Genomic DNA, 19,604 nt, shown 5'->3' with positions numbered 1-19,604 from the left:
TTCAGCAGTGTGACTCAATGTTGATTTTCCAATTAAATCTTTTTGTCTCCATAAGTGGACGGGTAGCTTGAATTAAACTTGATTTTGTTGGCAGTCTCTTTTTTTTCACAGCTTTTATCAAGTGAGTCTGTTGAGGCAAGTGTATGTGTCATAAGTCACTAATATGAACAGTAATTACTGTAATTGTGATAATATGATCCTCTCTCGCTCCACAGCTCACATCTGCGTTCTAACTGGGAAAAGAACGTGGTGGACAGCTGGTGTTTCATAAGTTTGTCAATATTCAGTGATGAGAGTGACTGGCAGGCGGCAACTCGGGGCAGCAAATCTGATGCCTCTCTTTATAAGTGCACGTCTGCATAATATTTTTATGTATTCAGTGTTTTCACAGCATGGCAGCAAGCCCTCCTTTCATGATGCTCCTTTTTCTGTTTGCTTTGATCACTTTCTTTTTTATTCTATCACGCAGAAGACTGGTATGAACAGCTCTACCCTCTGATAATTACACTACAAGACTGTGTAGCAGAAGTTGTGGAGAAGGCAAAGACATCAATGACTTTTGTTGTACTTCAAGAGCTGGCGTGTGCTTTGCCCCAGTGCCTGCGACTCACTTTCAGAAGAGACATGGTTTTCAGCCAAGCTGTAAGTTCACACTAAAGACTATATTGGCGACATGAATAGACACCCATTCATTAGACATTAGAAGGGACAGTCAAACAGTTGGCAGAGCAGATTTCACATGCAACACTGAGCGATGTGAATCAAAGGATTCTTGTTCATTTTCAACAAGCGGAAAATCATCTTAAAAACGAACTTTAGTTGTATCATTATTTGTTCAGTGTATGCGTGCATTTATGTTTTTATATACCAATAGTAAATTTATATTCATCCATTGTTTAGGTATGCAACTTTATTTGTAAATGCCCCAGGCATACAGGACAGGCAAACAGCTAAACTCCAACATTTCTAAGTTTATTGGAAACATCACGGAAAAAACAACTCATATTTATATCAGGATAAGCAGGGCACAAAGTTACTAAAAAATCAGCATTCATTAGGAAAGCTGACTGCACTGAATATGAATATTTAAATATTGGCATAACTTATTAATAATGACCATTCACTCACTGACACCAAATCATATCAGAGTAATGCCATTGTACTACATGTATATAATGTTTAGTTCCTACAGTACCTTAGTCACTTGCAAAGACTAAAATCACACCTGGATATAGGCACCTGTCTGAAATGTTTCTACATGCCACCACAAGGGCTTCCAGATTCACAAGCTCAGAGCTTCCCTGCTGCATCAAAATGACTTAACAAGAACTGCCCATTAGGTAAGGAGAGCACTTAAAGGGGTGCACTATAAAAGCATTTGAGAGAAAAAAAAAGAAAATAAATTGTAATCTAGTTATTGCCGACTTAACATACATGTGTTCATTCTACAACTATAAGTTATTTATGATCCATGTGCAATATGCAAATTACAAAATGGATGGCATTTTTTTGTGCCTTTAAACAGCATCTAACATTAATCATCATAAAGGCCTGGGACCCACTGGCAGCACTTTTCTAAGCATTTGAAAAGCTCATAGGGCTGGTTCACACTGCACTAAAGTCAGGGCTAAGGGCCTGAGCCCACTAACGCAGTTGTGCGCAGACAGAAACACATTAGTTACAAATGCTGAAAAGTGGACACAACTGCGTACAACTGCACTCAACTGCGTTAGTGGGTTCAGGACCTAAGAGTAAATATCTATATATTGAAAAAATATCCCTCCCCCAACTGCTAGCCCCGGAATGGTCTACAAGGTGCACGTGGTTTAAGCTAGATATGGGTATTGTTCTCTATGCATATGATAAATCTAAAAGATTTAGATTACAGAGACTGGAGGTGGAATGTGGAGAGGAAGGAACAACGCAAAGAGGATCCAGCATTGAACATTCCTCTGTTCTTACCTAAGGTAGCCTCGAGTCAGAGGTCCTTTAAGTTCTGTTTGGATCAAAGAAAATAAACAGAGTGTTTGGGCCTCCATAACTTTATTTTTGAAGTGTAAATTTGTGTTTTTGATTGGGTTTCTAGTATGTGCAGTGTAATTAAGTCTTTTATTTCTGTTTTTAGTTAGAACAATTTAGAGCTTGGAAAATTATCTCACGAAAAATGTTATTCAAACTTTTGTTTCTGATCTTAATTGCACCTTGCGACTGATGCTCACACAGGTGGAATTTAAAGGGAAAAAATGCTGTGTGTGGCCTACTTAGTTGTTTTTGCGAGCATGTCGTGATTAATCCTTTATTCTCCGGCTTCATTCATGTGAGCTCAGCAGCTTTCCAGGCACTTAGTATGCAGAAAGGGTTTGGATAGAGTAGGGTTTTTTGTACATATGCGAGGAGGGTCTGTAGAGGCAGAAGCTCTCCAGAGCTCAGCCATGGATCTTCTTGAAGTTAAGAATTACGTATATTCTGTTGCTTGATAATTCAAGTATCAAAGCTGAGACAAGGCAACAACAGGGGTGGAAGTCAACATAAATCAGTATATAAAGCAGCTACAATGGCAGAGCATAGGGGAGAATGTAACAGCAGTATTGGCTCAGATTCTAGCCTGTCACTAATATGTGGATTTTTCCAACACACTGATTCCATCACACTAAAGACCCGCTTAATAAAGTGGTTGAGACTGAGCCAGGAATTGCAGGCTACTCTGAACAGGTGGCTACAGAAAGTGGGATTGCACCTGAGTCTGACTCAGGGGATGTTCATAGATGTTCTGAGTCAGGTTGTAGCATTTGTAATTTCCATACAATACAATACATGATTATGATTGTTGAAGCTAAGACTTTTTGAGTGGAACTGCTACAGTCGGTGAACCGAGATACATTTTCACTATCTTGTATCAAGTAATCACATAGCAATAAATTTAAAGTGGACCTAAATTCAGATGAAGATTTTTTTTAAAGGCCTTTTTCAAATGTGTACCAGGTAATAATATTTTTCAGAGTAAATACAGCCTTCTGCCTAAACAGTATCTGCTAGTTTAATCTTTTAATCTTTTCTGTTCTGAATCAATGACACCATCTTTCTTGTGTGTCCAACTTGTTTGGTAACAATATATTGGGGTAAAAGCTCAGTTGCAGAGCTGGGGAGGGTTATTCACAAAGTAAGAGTAATGCACAATCAGTGAAAAAAATGTGTCCACTAAATAAAAACTGCCAAGCGTCACACATGCCCAGCAATGACTGGTAATTCTTGAACCGATATTCCTGGTTGTGGGGATGTGTCTCCTGTTTGTAGGGATATTTTCCCTGACATTTTTGTTGGAGAATGTCTTTCCAAAGCATCCCTACAAAAACATTGTGACCCATACCCCCACCCCAACCTTTCCGAGCTGCATTAATCTTTGTCCTCTGGGAATCCTGAAGCCCCCAAGACACATACCAGCTCACATGGTCCATACCATGGGACATTCTGTAAAAAGCAGATAGTGACGTCACCCCCTACACTTTGCACTGCACCATTGTTCAATGCTAAAAACAGAACAACAAATACTTTATCAAAATAACAAATAATAAAAGAAACACCATTTTTAATTTCGTCTGCATGTTTCTGAAACCTTCTTTATTTCATCTGCATGATCCTTTTCTTCACATCTGTTCCACAAGAACCACGAGACAAGAGTGGTAACTGTGTTATCACTGTGCTGCTTGTTTAGATGCTGAAGTTGTCTGATGTGTGTCCGAGTTACAATGCATAGCACCATTTGAGAAATTACTGGTACGATCTATGGTTCTCTCATTGCCTCAGAGATATTCGGTCAGATGCAATTAACTTTTTCACCTGAGTTTTCTCCTAGGAGATAATTTTTCATCTTCAATTTAAAATAACTTTTCAGCACTTTGTTATGTAAAAAGTACCAAAAGTAGGTGAAAAGTACTATCAAAATTATTTTGAGTACGTTTTTTTGCTCATTGGTGGTGTAAAAGGCATTTCATTGACAAGTCTGAAAATATCAACTAGTAGAACTAGAAAAACTATTTAATACTGTTTAAAATAACTTTGCAGCAATCTGCAATGAAAAGTAACCACAAAGTAGGTGAAAACCTAATGTCAAAATTATTGTGAGCATTTTCTTGCTTGCTGGTGACTTAAAATACATTTTATTTAGTATGTAAAAATATCACCTAGGAGAAAACTTAGAAAAAAGAATGAATTGGGCCCACCTGTATTGTTTGCAGGGAATGTGGTAAATCGGAGTATTGTTTGTCACACGCAGCAAGGAAATTAGCAACGTTTTTGTTTTGTTTTTTAAAACCAGTTTTCCTTATAAACAGCTTACATAGCTGCTGCAAGAAGAAATATCTCCGGGATCAGTAATCATTCTCTTCTTCCTCCGGGAATTCTCCTACCACACATAAAGTGCATGATAGTCAGCTCATCTGTAATCACGGCAATACAGTGTCATTTTAGACTCCTCAGAACAGAAAATCATATACAGTAAGACTTATTTCCCAGTTCAATGACTCCTCTCATAATATTTCTTATTTGTCGTCCTCCAGCTCTCAGGATTGGTCTGTGGATTTATAGTAAAGCTGCATTCAAGTTTACACAATCAGGGCTTTCTACAGCAACTCCATACCACGGGTTTACTAGTGCAATACGAAGGTCTCCTCAGCACATACAGTAAGTATTACAACTAGCAGGCTCTGCCTTCTGTCTCTCAGTTCATCGAAAAGGAACTTGCAAAATCAAAGCTAAGTATAAAAATAAATGAAAATTTTATCACGTCAAAGAAAGTCAATCATTCATCTGTCTTCTGTGAGTATAGAGCAAAATTAGGCATCTGAGATAGTTTGACATGAAATTAGGGGAAATGGAGAACTAGTCACATTTAGTGAATGGTGAAATTGTACAGAGAACTTTCAAGAGTAATTTATATTATCAAATCCACTTTTCTAAGTAGTTTAGCATCTGCGTAGATTGTAAGTAGAGAACACCCAACTAATTGTAGAGTTGGATCCAAGTCTGTAAACTGTTCCCCACACCCAAAAAAATCAGTAATTCTGTCCATCTAAATGTGTGATTCCATGAGACAAGCTTTGCTGCTTTGCTTTCTTCCTTCAGACAGGAGTTATGTGATTGAAGAACAGAGTTTCTTTGTTGGGCCGACAGCCTTTCATACACCTCACTCTCCTCAGCTGCCTTCTGTGACTTCCTCTTGTGCTGAGGTGCCTAGGCATGAGAGAAAAGTGAGACTTGGGGCAACATTGTTTATTGCATGAAAGAGAGTTTTTATATGAAAATAACACCACTAATCTGACCATATACCACACTCATTCATGTGAAGTGTGATTTTATTAACACATTGACTTTTTTTGTTTACCAGCTGTAAACAAACATTTACTTAAGGTATAGTTCAAATAAATGTGACACTGTCTGCTTAGGGAAGAAACAGACATGGTTAGCACAGTATGTTTTCTCTACTACCTCTTTCCATAATTTACTTTTGCAGACTTTTTTTTTTCTTTCATGGAACTGCCATATTTGCTTGTGATGTCAGCATTATGCAAAGAGATGGGATGAATTAAAAAAAAATTAGCTTCGCACACTAAGTAGAGAGTCCAGAGGCACAGAACGCCTCTGGATACAATAGAGCCTTTCAGGCCTCGGTCTGTTCTGTCAGTCCTGCACCATCCCTGGTTGAAGCTATTTGACCTGCTGGGTCGAATAGCTATCTGGCAATCCTCAAGCAGCTTTCAGAACTTCTTGCATCCCCCAGTATTTCCAGAGGAGCACATCCACACTGTGAATGCACACTCCTTGACTCATGCATGGGTGGTACAGATGCACTTGTCTTTGGAACACCTCGGGGACACAAAAGTAGTTCTGATGGCTGCTTGATGCTGAAGAGCTATTCAACCTAGAACGTCAAATAACCTCAACCAGGGACATCGCAGGAACAACGGGACAGAACAAGGACTGGGGAGGCTTTATGGTATCCAGAGCCTTCCCTTTACTTAGGTAAGTATCAAAGCTGAAGTGAGTGTCCTCATGTCATTATCCCTTTCACAGTCCCAAAAAGCTGTTAAAATGGATTAGTTATCACTTGCTTGTAGAAGGGAAACATTAGATCCTGGTTTTGATACTAGATCCTGCACAGATCTGTTATAAACAGGAAGTGGCCATACATCATAACTTGCTCTTCTCTTCTGAGCATGATGAATAAAAACTTTGCTTTTTAACAAATTCACAACCAATAAATGTTTCTATGTGCATGCTATTAAATGTGTTCTCATAATAACAAATAACAGCATTCATGTTTGAACACATGCAGCACCATGGATAGCGTATCATACCATGGTAGCTGAGCAGGAACATTTCAGCAGCAACAGCACATAATTCACAGAACAGGTATCTATGAATTACCTCACCTTACTTATTTTTCACCTAAACTATTAGGAGAGATAATTCAGGAGATAAACGCATACTGTCAGGGCCCCTCAGTTCAATCAACTTTTCTCCCTAATTTTCTCCTAGGAGATATTTTTACACCTTACCAATAAAATACCTTTTTAGCCCACTGCAAGGAAGAAATTACTCAAACTAAGTGTAACGTCTTTACCTACTCTTTAAGAACTTCTTTACTATACAGTGAAACATAATATCGTGGAAGAAACTCAGAAGAAGGGCTGGTGTACACCAAGAGCGCATCTGAGCGCTTTGAAAAGCGCTTTGCTAATGTTACCCTGTGAAGGTGTTCCCCCAGCAGCATTGTGATTTTTTAAAAAGTCACAAATGGGCTGCTTGTAGCATCTTTTGGACCAATTAGTTTGAATGATTGTGCAAAACCGCTCAATCATTTAAAAATCGCTCTGAAAATCACTTTACAAAATTGCTAAGCGCTATCATTTGCAATTGTGATTTTGGTGTTAACTAGCCCAAAAAGTTAAATGAATAGGGGCCAAGGAGAGATTATTTATGAGATAAAATTGATATGTGTGTACAAGGCCTGTGCAAGTAAGGTCCATGCCCAGTAGAATGAAGCCGAATGTGCATGATTTTTTTTCCACCAGAGAATTCCCACTACTGTGTTCAGCATGCAGGTTTGCTTCAAGTTAGATGTTTTTTTCACATATTTACTTATTTTATTTTTTTACTTTTTCATCTGCTAAGTCCAGAAAATGTATTTAACTGATAAGGTTTGAAAACATCTCCTGTGAGAACTCAAGACTAAAGTTTAATGAATCAGGCTGTTTGTTGCCCTCTTATCTGTACAAAACCTAGTAAGTAAAAAAAAAAAATACAAGAAATAAGGTCCGTACACACGCCGGACTGGAGGCAACGACGGGTCCGTCGTCACCTCCCGCTGGGTGGGCGTTCCAGCGACAGTCCGGCATGTGTACAGTCTGTCTGCAGACTGATACGGCTGCTTCTGAGCGATCCGCCCAGCGGACCTTTAAGGTGAAAAAGCAGTGTCGAACTGGGAGGTGGAAAAACTGAGGAAATCCACCTTCTGGCCAAGCAGCAGAAACCCTGTGTTTTCACTCCCAATAGAAACCTGCAGCAAGTCTTCACTGTGGGCAGCAACACCTGATTACTGCTGCTTGGCCAGCAAGTGGTTTTCCTGAGCTTTTCTGGATCCCAGTCCGACACTGTGAAAAAAGTATTATCAGCCACTTGTTAGGAATACCTTATTCTATTTGAATGAGGTGAGACAGCTCATAAGAGGAATTTTGTTTCCTCAGACCAGCCTCTGCAGGCACCTTGGAGCATGCCTGCTGTTAGAAAAAGTAAACCTAACCTATTTAGCATTTATATTTCCTTTTTGCTATGTGAAGGCCTCACACCAATATTTCTTCTTAATAGAGAAGCTATTTGCATTAGTTATGAACATATCTATTGCTTTTGACTCTGAGCCCAACTTAATTAACCATGCAAAATGACAATTCTTCCCTGTTGGTTTTGCTAATCAGTAAGTGATAATCTCTTAACTGCTCACAACATACTGAGTAATTTCTTTCCCTGGAATAATTATTATGGCTCTCTTGCTTCAGAAGCCATGCAAAACCACTTAAAGAACAAGGATGCATAATTTGCCAGATCCTTATACCTGCTTAAAGCTATTGCAGCTGTGATTTAGCCACTCAACCAGCAGCTATGAAAATCAGTCATCAACCTCAGCAGCCTGAAGTGATCTGTAAATCAGTCAGCTGAAACGCATCCAACCAGCTCAGTGTTGTACTCTTCCCCACTTTGCATGCAGAGCATATTACATGAATGATAAATGCAAGCATCCGTGATTAACTCATGGCTGGACTGTATCTCACAGCCATCTTTCTCTACAATTTTCTCTAATTTGAATGGGAAATTGTGTCTTGGATCCACTCCAACCTGGGAATGCCACAGTACTTGTGGATATCTTATTTTACAAGAAAGCCTCTCAAAATGCAATATACTCTACACTGAAGTGGTTGAAGTTTTAAAGCACAAAGATCTGCATGGAAATTCATTCAGGGAATGATAACACGTATAATGTTATGGTGATGACTACAAATCAGGAATTTCATCTTTTTTTTTTGGTCTTGTTTTAATTCATAGCGTAAGTTGAGTAAACAGATACGTTTTTGCAATAACAATTTTAATGAGAAACTGAAACCAAGGATTGAACTTCATCCCAATCAGTAGCTGATACCCCATTTCCCATGAGAAATCTTTACCTTTTCTTGAATAGATCATCAGGGGTGGTCTGTGTGGCTGATATCATGATGAAAACCCTACCACAGTGCAATGTCATGACCATGGTCCTGACAGCTTGCTGACTGTAAACCTTGTTGCATCGTGGGAAATAACGGCTTTTTCCAACTGCCAAGCATACTGTATCTCCCTCTGTGCATAGAACTCTCAGTAGCAAACATTCCACACAGATCACCTAGCAGAACTAAAGATGCCACCATCAGTCATATACAGTGGTTTGCAAAAGTATTCACCCCCTTGAAGTTTTCCACATTATGTCACATTACTGCCACAAACATGAATCAATTTTATTGGAATTCCACGTGAAAGACCAATACAAAGTGGTGTACGTGAGAAGTGAAACAAAAATCATACATGATTCCAAACATTTTTTACAAATCAATAACTGCAAAGTGGGGTGTGCATAATTATTCAGCCCCCTTTGGTCTGAGTGCAGTCAGTTGCCCATAGACATTACCTGATGAGTGCTAATGACTAAATAGAGTGCACCTGTATGTAATCTAATGTCAGTACAAACACAACTGCCGTGTGACGGCCTCAGAGGTTGTCTATGAGAATCTTGGGGGCAACAACACCATGAAGTCCAAAGAACACACCAGACAGGTCAGGGATAAAGTTATTGAGAAATTTAAAGCAGGATTAGGCTACAAAAAGATTTCCAAAGCCTTGAACATCCCACGGAGCACTGTTCAAGCGATCATTCAGAAATGGAAGGAGTATGGCACAACTGTAAACCTACCAAGACAAGGCCATCCACCTAAACTCACAGGCCGAACAAGGAGAGCGCTGATCAGAAATGCAATCAAGAGGCCCATGGTGACTCTGGACGAGCTGCAGAGATCTACAGCTCAGGTGGGGGAAGAGTGGCAAGAAGAAAGCCATTGTTAACAGAAAAGCATAAGAAGTCCCATTTGCAGTTTGCCACATGCCATGTGGGAGACACAGCAACCATGTGGAAGAAGGTGCTCTGGTCAGATGAGACCAAAATAGAACTTTTTTGCCAAAATGCAAAACGTAATGTGTGGTGGAAAACTAACACTGTGCATCACTCAGAACACACCTACCCCACTGCCAAATATGGTGGTGGCAGCATCATGCTCTGGGGGTGCTTCTCTTCAGTAGGGACAGGGAAGCTGGTCAGAGTTGATGGGAAGATGAATGGAGCCAAATACAGGGCAAACTTGGAAGAAAACGTAAATATTTTATAATGGGTGAACAATGACTAAATAATCTATAAATGGATATTGTAAACAATAAGCAATTTTTATTAAGTCATTTTGACTACAGTTCCTCTTTAGGATACATGAAGTGAGAAGGATATGTTGGCTTTTCTTTTAAGCAATACCAGTTGTCTAGCTGGCCTGCTGATCATCTTCCTCTAGTACTTTTAGCCACATACCCAGAATAAGCATGCAGCAGATCAGGTGTTTCCGACATTATTGTCCGATCTGACAAGATTAGCTGCATGCTTGTTTCTGGTGGGATTCAGACACTACTGCATCCAAATTGACCAGTAGGCCTGCCAGGCAACGGGTGTTGTTTAAAAGGAAATAAATATTGCAGCCTCCATGCACTTCTCACTTCAGTTTCCCTTTAAGGTTCATAGAGACCACCGGTACATAGACATGTTAAGCAGTTCTTGCATTCTCCTCTCTCTTAATCTCCTGTAGAACTATATGGAGAGGGACTCTATGCAAACATAGCCACACTGAGAAGCAATAGGTTGTTGCCTTATGACTACAGCAACTCAAGATCCCAACTAGAGAAAATGAAAGAGACCCTGAGCTCTATATATGCTATGCAATGGAATATAACTATGTAGTGTTTGTAAGGTGTAATGCTTATAGTATCAGTGCAATTAATTAAAACCTAGGTCCTTACACACATCTGATTTTTATCTGCAGATGACTAGCCAATTTTGCCACTTTATTGTAATACTAGGGACCTTAGACCTTGAATAACGGGCTCTAGGTCTGTCACCGCCGCCACCTGTCAGCGCCTGCACACACCCATATGCCCGGCCGGTCCCCTGGCTGTCCATCTCTCATCCGAACAACGGCTGTCCCTGCGGCACATGCGCATTAGCGCAAAGCAGACACACACACAGACATGGGACACAAAGACACAGGTTTTATTAGGTAGGATAGGAGCATATCTACACAGTCTGTTTATAGTATTCAAAATCTGTTTGCCATCATACTACATGGCAGTGGTAAAATTGGTCAATCACCTGCAGATTAAAATTGGATGTGTATACAAAGCCTAAAAAAGCCTAGTACATATATCCAATTTTCATTGGCCAATGACTGCACAATTTTACCACTTCCATATAGTCTGAGAAGTTACCTAAACAATCTGATAATATGATTCAATTTCTGTTGACCTTCATACTACATAGAGGTGGTGGTAAAATTGGTCAGTGACTGACCAATCATAATTTTAAAGTGTGTACCAGGCAGAGATACCTTTCTCCAGCAATAACCTGACCTTCTCCATTACCCACGTATGGTACATGAAATGGAGACTGCACAGAATCATGTGACATAAGGCTTCACATCTCCCCAAAGGCAATTTGCCTTGGTCTATATGCAAAAACTTGCACTACGATGTTTTTTGGATAACCTTAAAGCGGACCCAAACCAAATTTTTTTAAAATTCAATATATTTAATTGCACCACTCAGACACATACAAAGATAAATAAACACTCCTTCAAGCCTATGAGCAATTCAGTGCATGCTTTTCACCCTTCTCTTTTCATAACTAGAGTTTTACAGGTGGCATAGCAATTCCTCCTTTGCTGGACACCATCTACTCCACTAGTCTGCCGGATTCTGTCCCGGCAATATGAAAGGAAGGGAGGAGTTCTTCCAATACATGTAACGTATTTTATATTTGTCATCATGTAGCTGAAAAAAAGGCTGCTATTTATTATTATAATTTAGATAGATAAATAGATTTTATTTCTGAAATCTTGTATTGGGTTCACTTTAATATCTCTCTCATTTTACTTATTGTCTGGTGTTGCTGTTTTATGTTTAATATCCCATTCATTTAATGGCACTTTCCCTCCCCATGTTGCACCTAGGTGAAGAGATCGGAATGCTGGAAGATATGGCGGTTGGCACTTCAGATTTGAGGCATGTAGTATTCAAAATAACAGAGGCTAAATCGGATGACTTTCTGCCTTGTGTGACTGGAAGACGGTAAGCCTCGCCGGTAACAGAAGCCGCCTCTCTCCCTTCTGCAGCAATTAGATTAAGAAAACATTTTATTTTACAAAACGTATTAGATTTCACAACTAATTAGTTTTATGATACATTGTGAGGTTGATACTGCCACAATCAATTCCGCAATATTGAATCATGCGTTATATCCTTGTATTTGTATCTTGTCTGCCGCTTGTGTTGGGATAATTAATTCCATTTATAAAGCTTGACATTTTCATTTATGAATAAAGTTTGGAACAGTCTTTTGTGATAAATAATAAACCAGTGGCTTAAGTGGCAAAATGTAATCCCTAGCAACTGTATATAATCTGAATGTTCTGTTTTCTGTATTATATTTATTTGCCTAGGGAGAGCATAGCTGTACCAGTTAGCGTTATTTACACTGTGTGCGCTGACACAGATTGTCAGTACACAAAGTATCTTTGTTCAAACACATGACAATGCTTGAACTTTACTACACTGAGGAGTGATACTGAATAGTGATGACCCCCAGGTCAGTAGAGATTGCCATGTTAGAAGTATTTCCTTATTACTATGAATGAACACTAAAGCCTCCTACAAATATCCAATTTTGATTGGCCAATAATTGCCCAATTTACTCACTTGCATTTTTATGAGTGTTTACCAATGCAATATGTTCACAGTTTGCAAAGTTGGCCCTGCCCCTTATACTACATGAAAGTGATAAAATTGCACAGTGATTGGCCGATTAACATTGGATGTGTGTATGCACCTTAAATCTAAAAGATAATCGCATTACTGATCACATAATTTCTACATCGGGTGCTACCTTAAGGTGCATACACACCTTTGACTTGTGTTGCCCGTCTGGGATTGAGATCCAATCCCCTTGGGCCACATCGCTGGGCCAGCCAGTATAGACACGTGTCAGCTGTGTAGATGTAGCTTGGTTGTATTGTTATATTTTCTATCTATAATGCTCTGGGTGCAATATGGTCAACATTTTTTTTTCTACTTTGGTTCCTCTTTAAGGTGAACCAGAGATCAAAATAAGTACAGATTTGATACTTACCCGGGGCTTCCTCCAGCCCTATAAGCTCATCTGAGTCCCACACGGTCCTCCCGTGGTTTGCCGTTCAGCCGTGATTAGCATCGGTAACAGGCACAGTCTTGGCCAGTCTGGGTCTTTTGTGCATGCGCTGAAGGTCCGCGCATGTGTAGAAGAACCAGACTGGACCCTACTAAGCCAGTTACCAGAGCTGATCGCGGCTGAACACCAGACTGCGGGAGGACGGCGTGGGACTCATAAGAGTTTTTTAGAAATGGTGATTTCATTTTGCACACAGCCCACCAAATAATATTCTTTTCTGATGAACTGTGTTTTGCATGGAGTTTTTGTAAAAAAAAAAAAACCCCAAAAAACACAAAAAAATGGCACACCAGAGCGGCGAAAATACCAGGTATAGTATTTATTTTTATAAAATCTATCGGGGGATATGTTTATTTTGTGTCAAAGCGTTCATCAGTGGTTTCCTTTAAAAAGAAGCCCACAGTCGGTTTGCTGGAGGAATACTGTGAGACAACAAGAAGTGCTTTGACTACATAGCGGGCTTGGTTCACAAAAGTGTGATAACTCAGTTATCACGCCTAAAAGCTTTGCATGTGCAAACTAGGGTGCTAAGTAGTTTGCACGTGCAAACTACTTAGCACTGTAGTTAGCATGTGCAAACTACTTAGCACCATAGTTTTCATAAGCAAAATACTTAGCACCCTCGTTAGCACATGCAAATTACGGTGCTAAGTAGTTTGCACTTAGCACCCTAGTTAGCACGTGCAAAGTGACTTTTCACTGGCGTGCTAACACTCTTTAGTGAATCAAGCCCAGAGTGTTGTATAAAGGGGAACAGGTATGCTCACTCATACAGACATTTGGAGCATCCTAAGATTATTTCCAGTTGATAACCAATAACCTTGCAGGTAGACAAACACTCAGAGGACACAGAGAGCCAGATATACTGTAGTAGGAATACAGAATGAAGAGAGAAGGGGTACTTACAAACCATGACGGCCAAAGAGCTACCGCTTCCCAAAAATGTATCACTCTCCAAAAACTGATATTCATGAGACCATAAGCTATCAAACCTCCCAACATAGGTGACTTGATACAAAAACAATGCTAATAGGTGCACAGTGTATTACAATAATTAAAAGGGTTTAAAGATGAATGTTAAGTGTCACCTCCAATGAAGTCACACTTGGTATTCACCAAAATATTGCCATTTATTGAGAATGGAAGATGTGAACGACAAGAGTCAGTCATTCATCTATGCTGATTGTTCTACATGGTCATATACTGCAACACATTAGGAATTCTATGTAAACAGAGCAGCTGATTGTGGAAAGACATGCAAATATGTGATCCTCTATAGCTATATCATAGTTTGTATGTTTTATTTTGTTTTTCTTTTTTGTTTTCCTGTGCTCCCCAATATTACTCCATTGTCAACTAAGATGTTAAAGATGTGTTTGTGTGTGCTTTCTGATGTAGGAGCAATACATTTTACCAAATAATATCTTTTTTTCCTAATTAGTTGTTGCTTGGCTTTTATTTTAGAGAGCACTTTGAAGTAGAGGTCAAACTTCCAACAAAGATGTTTGAGCTGCTTCCACAGGAGATCAAAGATGGCAAACTGCTCAGTGTTTACCCAGTACTTTTCAATATAGGAATTAATGAGCAGCAAACATTTGCAGAAAGGTAAGACATTGTGTCGGAATAACACTTTTTTCATGTTTTTTCATAAAATATTCTGTGAAAAACTAAAGAGGTTTCCAGGTATAATGGAATTACATGCCAGCACCAAAATCAGTATTAGGTGATGATAGGAGTAAATTGCCTGGATTATGGTGGCTTCTAATCCAGAAGAATTGCCCTATGATCTCAGTGCAGGTTATTGAAGCCACAAATGTAACTAGGATATCCTGTTAGTGGCCTTTTATCTTATCCTAGCATTAACCACTTGCCGACCGCGCACTCATACCGCGCGTCGGCAAAGTGGCAGCTGCAGGACCAGCGACGCAGTATTGCGTCGCCAGCTGCAGGCTGATTAATCAGGAAGCAGCCGCTCGGGCGAGCGGCTGCTTCCTGTCAATTCACGGCGGGGGGCTCCGTGAACAGCCTGCGGGCCGCCGATGGCGGCTCGCAGGCTAAATGTAAACACAAGTGGAAATAATCCGCTTTGTTTACATTTGTACGGCGCTGCTGCGCAGCAGCGCCGTAAGGCAGATCGGCTATCCCCGGCCAATCAGCGGCCGGGGATCGCCGCCATGTGACAGGGGACGTCCCGTCACTGGCTGCACAGGACGGATAGCGTCCTGTGCAGCCCTGATCTCCGGGGGGGGAGCAGGTAGGAGAGGGAGGGGGGAATTTCACCGCGGAGGGGGGCTTTGAGCTGCCCCCCCCCCGCCAGCCACATGCAGGCATGAGAGTTCGGACCCCCCCCAGCACATCATCCCCCTAGTGGGGAAAAAAGGGGGGTGATCTGATCTCTCTGCCTGCTACATGATCTGTGCTGGGGGCTGCAGAGCCCACCCAGCACAGATCACTCAGCACAGCGCTGGTCCTTAAGGGGGGGTAAAGGGTGGGTCCTCAAGTGGTTAACCTAGTCCCTTGATTTTGCCTAAATCTAGGCATACAAGATTTAATCTAAGTTTGATAAACACATTTGCTAAAAATACCAAACATCAATTAAAAATGAATTGCTCACAATACCACACATGGCAAGAAAAGGTCAGCTGAGAAAGAATATGTGAACTTGCTTCTAAATTAAATAAAACAAGAATCTATTGAAAAATAACACAAAACCATCAGATTCTTGTAAGGTTGATGAAAATGTTAGTCCTACCCTACCACTGTACTTCAGTAAATAATCTTAATGGTCCTTATTCAATTCACTTTTCTTTTAAGTTTTCTGCTAGGGGATATTTTTACACTATATCAATAAAATGCATTTTAAGCCACCAGCAAGTCAGAAAATGCTCTGAATAATTTTACCAGCGTGTTTTCCCCATTTTTGGTATTTTTTTCAATCACAGAGTGCTGAAAACTTATTTTAAACAGAATAAAATAAATGATCTCCTAGGTGACATAGGACAAAAAGTTAATTACACATGAGCTGGCCCATATGCAATTTACTTTTTCTCCTGAGTTTCCTCCTTGGAGATAATTTTTCAACTTCACTCACTTCACTCAGAAGAACGTTTCCCGATACCCCTACGGGCGACAATCATTGCATGTGTGTACTGAGCTTAAGGCATAGGAGATGAGACTGCAGACTTTTCACAATTGCCTGGCATTTGGATTGTGCCCACAAATATGGCTGCTATCTTAAAGAGAAACTTTAACCATGGATTGGCCAATTAATAGCCAGTATCCCTTTTCCCACAAGAAATCTTTTCCTTTTCACAAATAGAGCATCAGGGTGGTTTGTATGGCTGATATTGTGGTGAACCCCCTCCCTCAGTGTGATGTCATGACCATGGTCCTGACAGTTTTCTGTCTGTGAACCTTGTTGCTAGCAGCATCTCCCTCTGTGCATAAAACTTTCCATACAGATCACTTGGCAGAACTAAAGATTTCACCACCAGTAATGTATTTCAGAATGTAAATCAGGAAGAGAAAATATTTTACAATGGGCAAACACTGACTTAATGACCTATAAATTAATATTGTAAACAAAAATAAGCAATTTTATTAATTATGTTATTTTCACTACAGTTCGTCTTTAAGTATGTGGCCAGTTCATGTTAACCTAGCTTTACTATTTTAGGGAACTCATCAAAGTATTTATTACTGATTAATTACTGAGCAGGTAAATCAACCAGAGTAGTGCTGTGTAATGTTCTCTAAAACACTCAGCTTAATCTCAGCTCATTGTAAAGTATATAACACCATCAGGAGGAAACTGATCTAACAAGTAAATCTATTGCTTGATGGATTTTAGCCCGCTGTTGTTTTTCTGAGCTTAGCAGAACATGCAAACCACACACTTATTTAGATGCATGATTGGGTTCATTTGTCACTGTTGGTCACCAGCAAAACTAAGGTTTTTCACTTGGATTGTTTTATTGATTCCTGGAGTATCCGTTCCTTAATTAATTTCTGCATTTGCAGGTTTGGCGACACCTCCTTGCAAGAAAGTATTAACCAAGAGAATGTTGACCACTTAGAAGAGTATTACAGGCTGTGCACAGATAAAACGTCTCCAGACTGTAAGTAAAACAGTGTTTTTAGGTTGAAAGTTTCAAAGTCGCCCTGAAGAGAAAAAAACATATGAGATAATGAATTGTATGTGCAATATGGATAATTCATAGAACATTAGTAGCAAAGAAAAGAGTCTAATATTTTTTTTCTGTTATATAGATTAATTTTTATAACATTGCGTCATTCTCAATATTTGCAGTTTACAAACTACACTTTGTTTATGAAACAGAGCAGAAATAATGACCCTTACAACTTTGCTGCAGTAAAACCTTAAACAAACAAGAAACAGTGAGAGAGAGGTTGAGAAAAGTGTTTCAGAAAACAGCACTGTAGCCGACCAAGCTTGGTAGGAGAGCTCAGAGAAGCTCTTTTGCATCGATAACAACTGGAGTTTCTTAACTCTTCCTTTACTGGAAACAATATTAGACTCATATCTCTGCTACTAATGTTTTATTTCTTAGCTGTACTACACATAAAAATCATTAAATCATATGTTTATTTTCACTTCAGATTCCCTTTAATTTAGTTCAAAGTCAGTTTAATGTGAGTTTGGCTGCAAGTCTGTTGCAGTTTGTAATCCAGTGATCAGTTTGGGCTAATATACACTGATCTTTGTCTTCAGTCTCAATTGAAGGCCAAATTAGTTGGGACAGGAACTGAACTAAACCAAAAGCAAACTGAACTTAAAGGTCATGTACACAAAAACCCTTTAACTAATATGAAGTAAAAAAAAAACTGTTGTCAAGCAAACCTATTTATTTATGCAAACAGCTGAGGAACAGTTATGATTCACAAAGTATTATCCAATAACAAAATTCAGGCACTTAACTGCCATTAGAGAATAAGATTGCTAGGTCAGATATTGTACCTGAGCTCTCACTGAAAGGGGAGCAGGTCTTTTGTTACCTACTTAGAATTCCAAGCATTATCAGATGAAATTTGGACACAAGATTATAGGAATGACTTAAGAGACTGACAACTACACACAATGCATACAACATAGACATCCGTCATACATATCATAGCTTTCTGTGTGAAGTTAACATTTAAAGAGAGTCTGAAGCCTCCAAGAAAACCTGTTTTTACTTTACTTTACAGTCCTCTTTAGCATTAATGCCCTAGCTGAAACGATGCACCCCGTGGCTGAACACTCAATTAATACCCCCAAAATCCCTGGGGCAAATTTCAGGGCTCCTTCCATGTAGAGGCAGAGCTTTGTGCAGTAGCTCTGCCTCTACTTGCGTCAACCTGCGAGGATCTCAGTCTTCTTTCACTGAGAGGGGCAAAACTACTACGCAAAGCTCTGCCTTCCCCGGGCAGCAAAATCCACGACCTGGAAAGTCGTGGAATTTTGCACGGGGATTTTGGGGGTATTAATTGAATGTTCAGCCACAGGGGTGTGGAGTTTCAGTTAGGGCATTAATGCTAGAGGACTGTAAAGTAAAAACTGTTTTTTGGAACATAGAGGGTCAGTTGCTGGCCAGGTTTATTAAGACAAGACAAGTAACATTTATAGCTTTTCTCCTGGTGGACTCAAAGTGCTTGACCTGCAGCCACTACAGCATGCTCTATAGGCATTTTCAGTTTTAAGGAAACTTGCCCAAGGACTCCATGCTGAATAGGTGCTTGTTTACTGAACAGGAAGAGCCAGCATTTGAACCCAGGTCTCCTGTATCAGAGGCAGAGCCCTTAACCATTACACTATCTAGCCACCAAGTTTAATGCTATTTGGCTGGCTCCTGTGCCAATCCTTTGCTTTACCCCAGAGGGACAGCCATACCCACTCCACTGGCTACATACATCTTACAGATATGTGCAGTGTCAGATTCATTTTTTGTCTCCCAAGTCAGGCTTCTTTCTCTCCTCCTCCCCATTCTATGTACGCAACTCCCCCTTCTGTGTGCAACAGCCTCCCCATGTCCTGCACTCCATTTAATGTGTAGGCCACTTTTCATGTGCAACCCACTCTTCATGTGTAGCTCACTCGTCATGTCCCATTCCATGTACAGCAGGCCATTCCTTCTATGTGCATCCACTCTGTTTTACAGGGGCCTTCTCTTGTGCTGTACTCCTCTTCCTTGCCTTTCACTGCAGCTCAACCCTTCTGTATGTTGTGCACTTATGTGCAGCTTCCCTATTTTACATATAAGATTCAGATTGGTAACTTAGAAAACCAGTGGTGGAGATGGTGGGGAGGAGTGGGGAGCAGAGGGTGAGGGAGGGGAAGCTCACAGCAGCCAAGTGAATCCTGTATATATTATACTGTACAGACCACTGGTAATGGTGATGTGTTTATAAACATACTGCAGTATGCTGGGAGTGATAGGTAAAGCTACCATTTCTCAGTTTTCAAAACAAAACAAGGATGAATGTCATAAGCTACAGCAGTTAGCAGTTTAGTGAG

The 19,604-nt window shown here is 40.0% G+C and overlaps 1 protein-coding gene across 5 annotated transcripts in view; it reads left to right on the top strand.

The window, feature by feature from the left end:
* Positions 1-19,604, top strand: part of INPP4B (inositol polyphosphate-4-phosphatase type II B) — a 668,171-nt gene that overhangs the window by 493,123 nt on the left and 155,444 nt on the right. For all 5 annotated transcript variants that reach the window (XM_068279481.1, XM_068279471.1, XM_068279463.1 and 2 more), the window contains exons 14-18: positions 470-642; positions 4,557-4,680; positions 11,838-11,955; positions 14,555-14,695; positions 17,111-17,208. In XM_068279481.1, the coding sequence (XP_068135582.1) occupies positions 470-642; positions 4,557-4,680; positions 11,838-11,955; positions 14,555-14,695; positions 17,111-17,208 (654 nt within the window). The remainder of the gene's footprint in view (positions 1-469; positions 643-4,556; positions 4,681-11,837; positions 11,956-14,554; positions 14,696-17,110; positions 17,209-19,604) is intronic.

This window comes from Hyperolius riggenbachi, chromosome 1 (assembly GCF_040937935.1).
Source record: "Hyperolius riggenbachi isolate aHypRig1 chromosome 1, aHypRig1.pri, whole genome shotgun sequence".
NCBI classification, from domain to species: Eukaryota; Metazoa; Chordata; class Amphibia; order Anura; family Hyperoliidae; genus Hyperolius; species Hyperolius riggenbachi.
The sequence above is the reverse complement of the archived record's forward strand: the minus strand, read 5'-3'. Positions and strand labels throughout refer to the sequence as shown.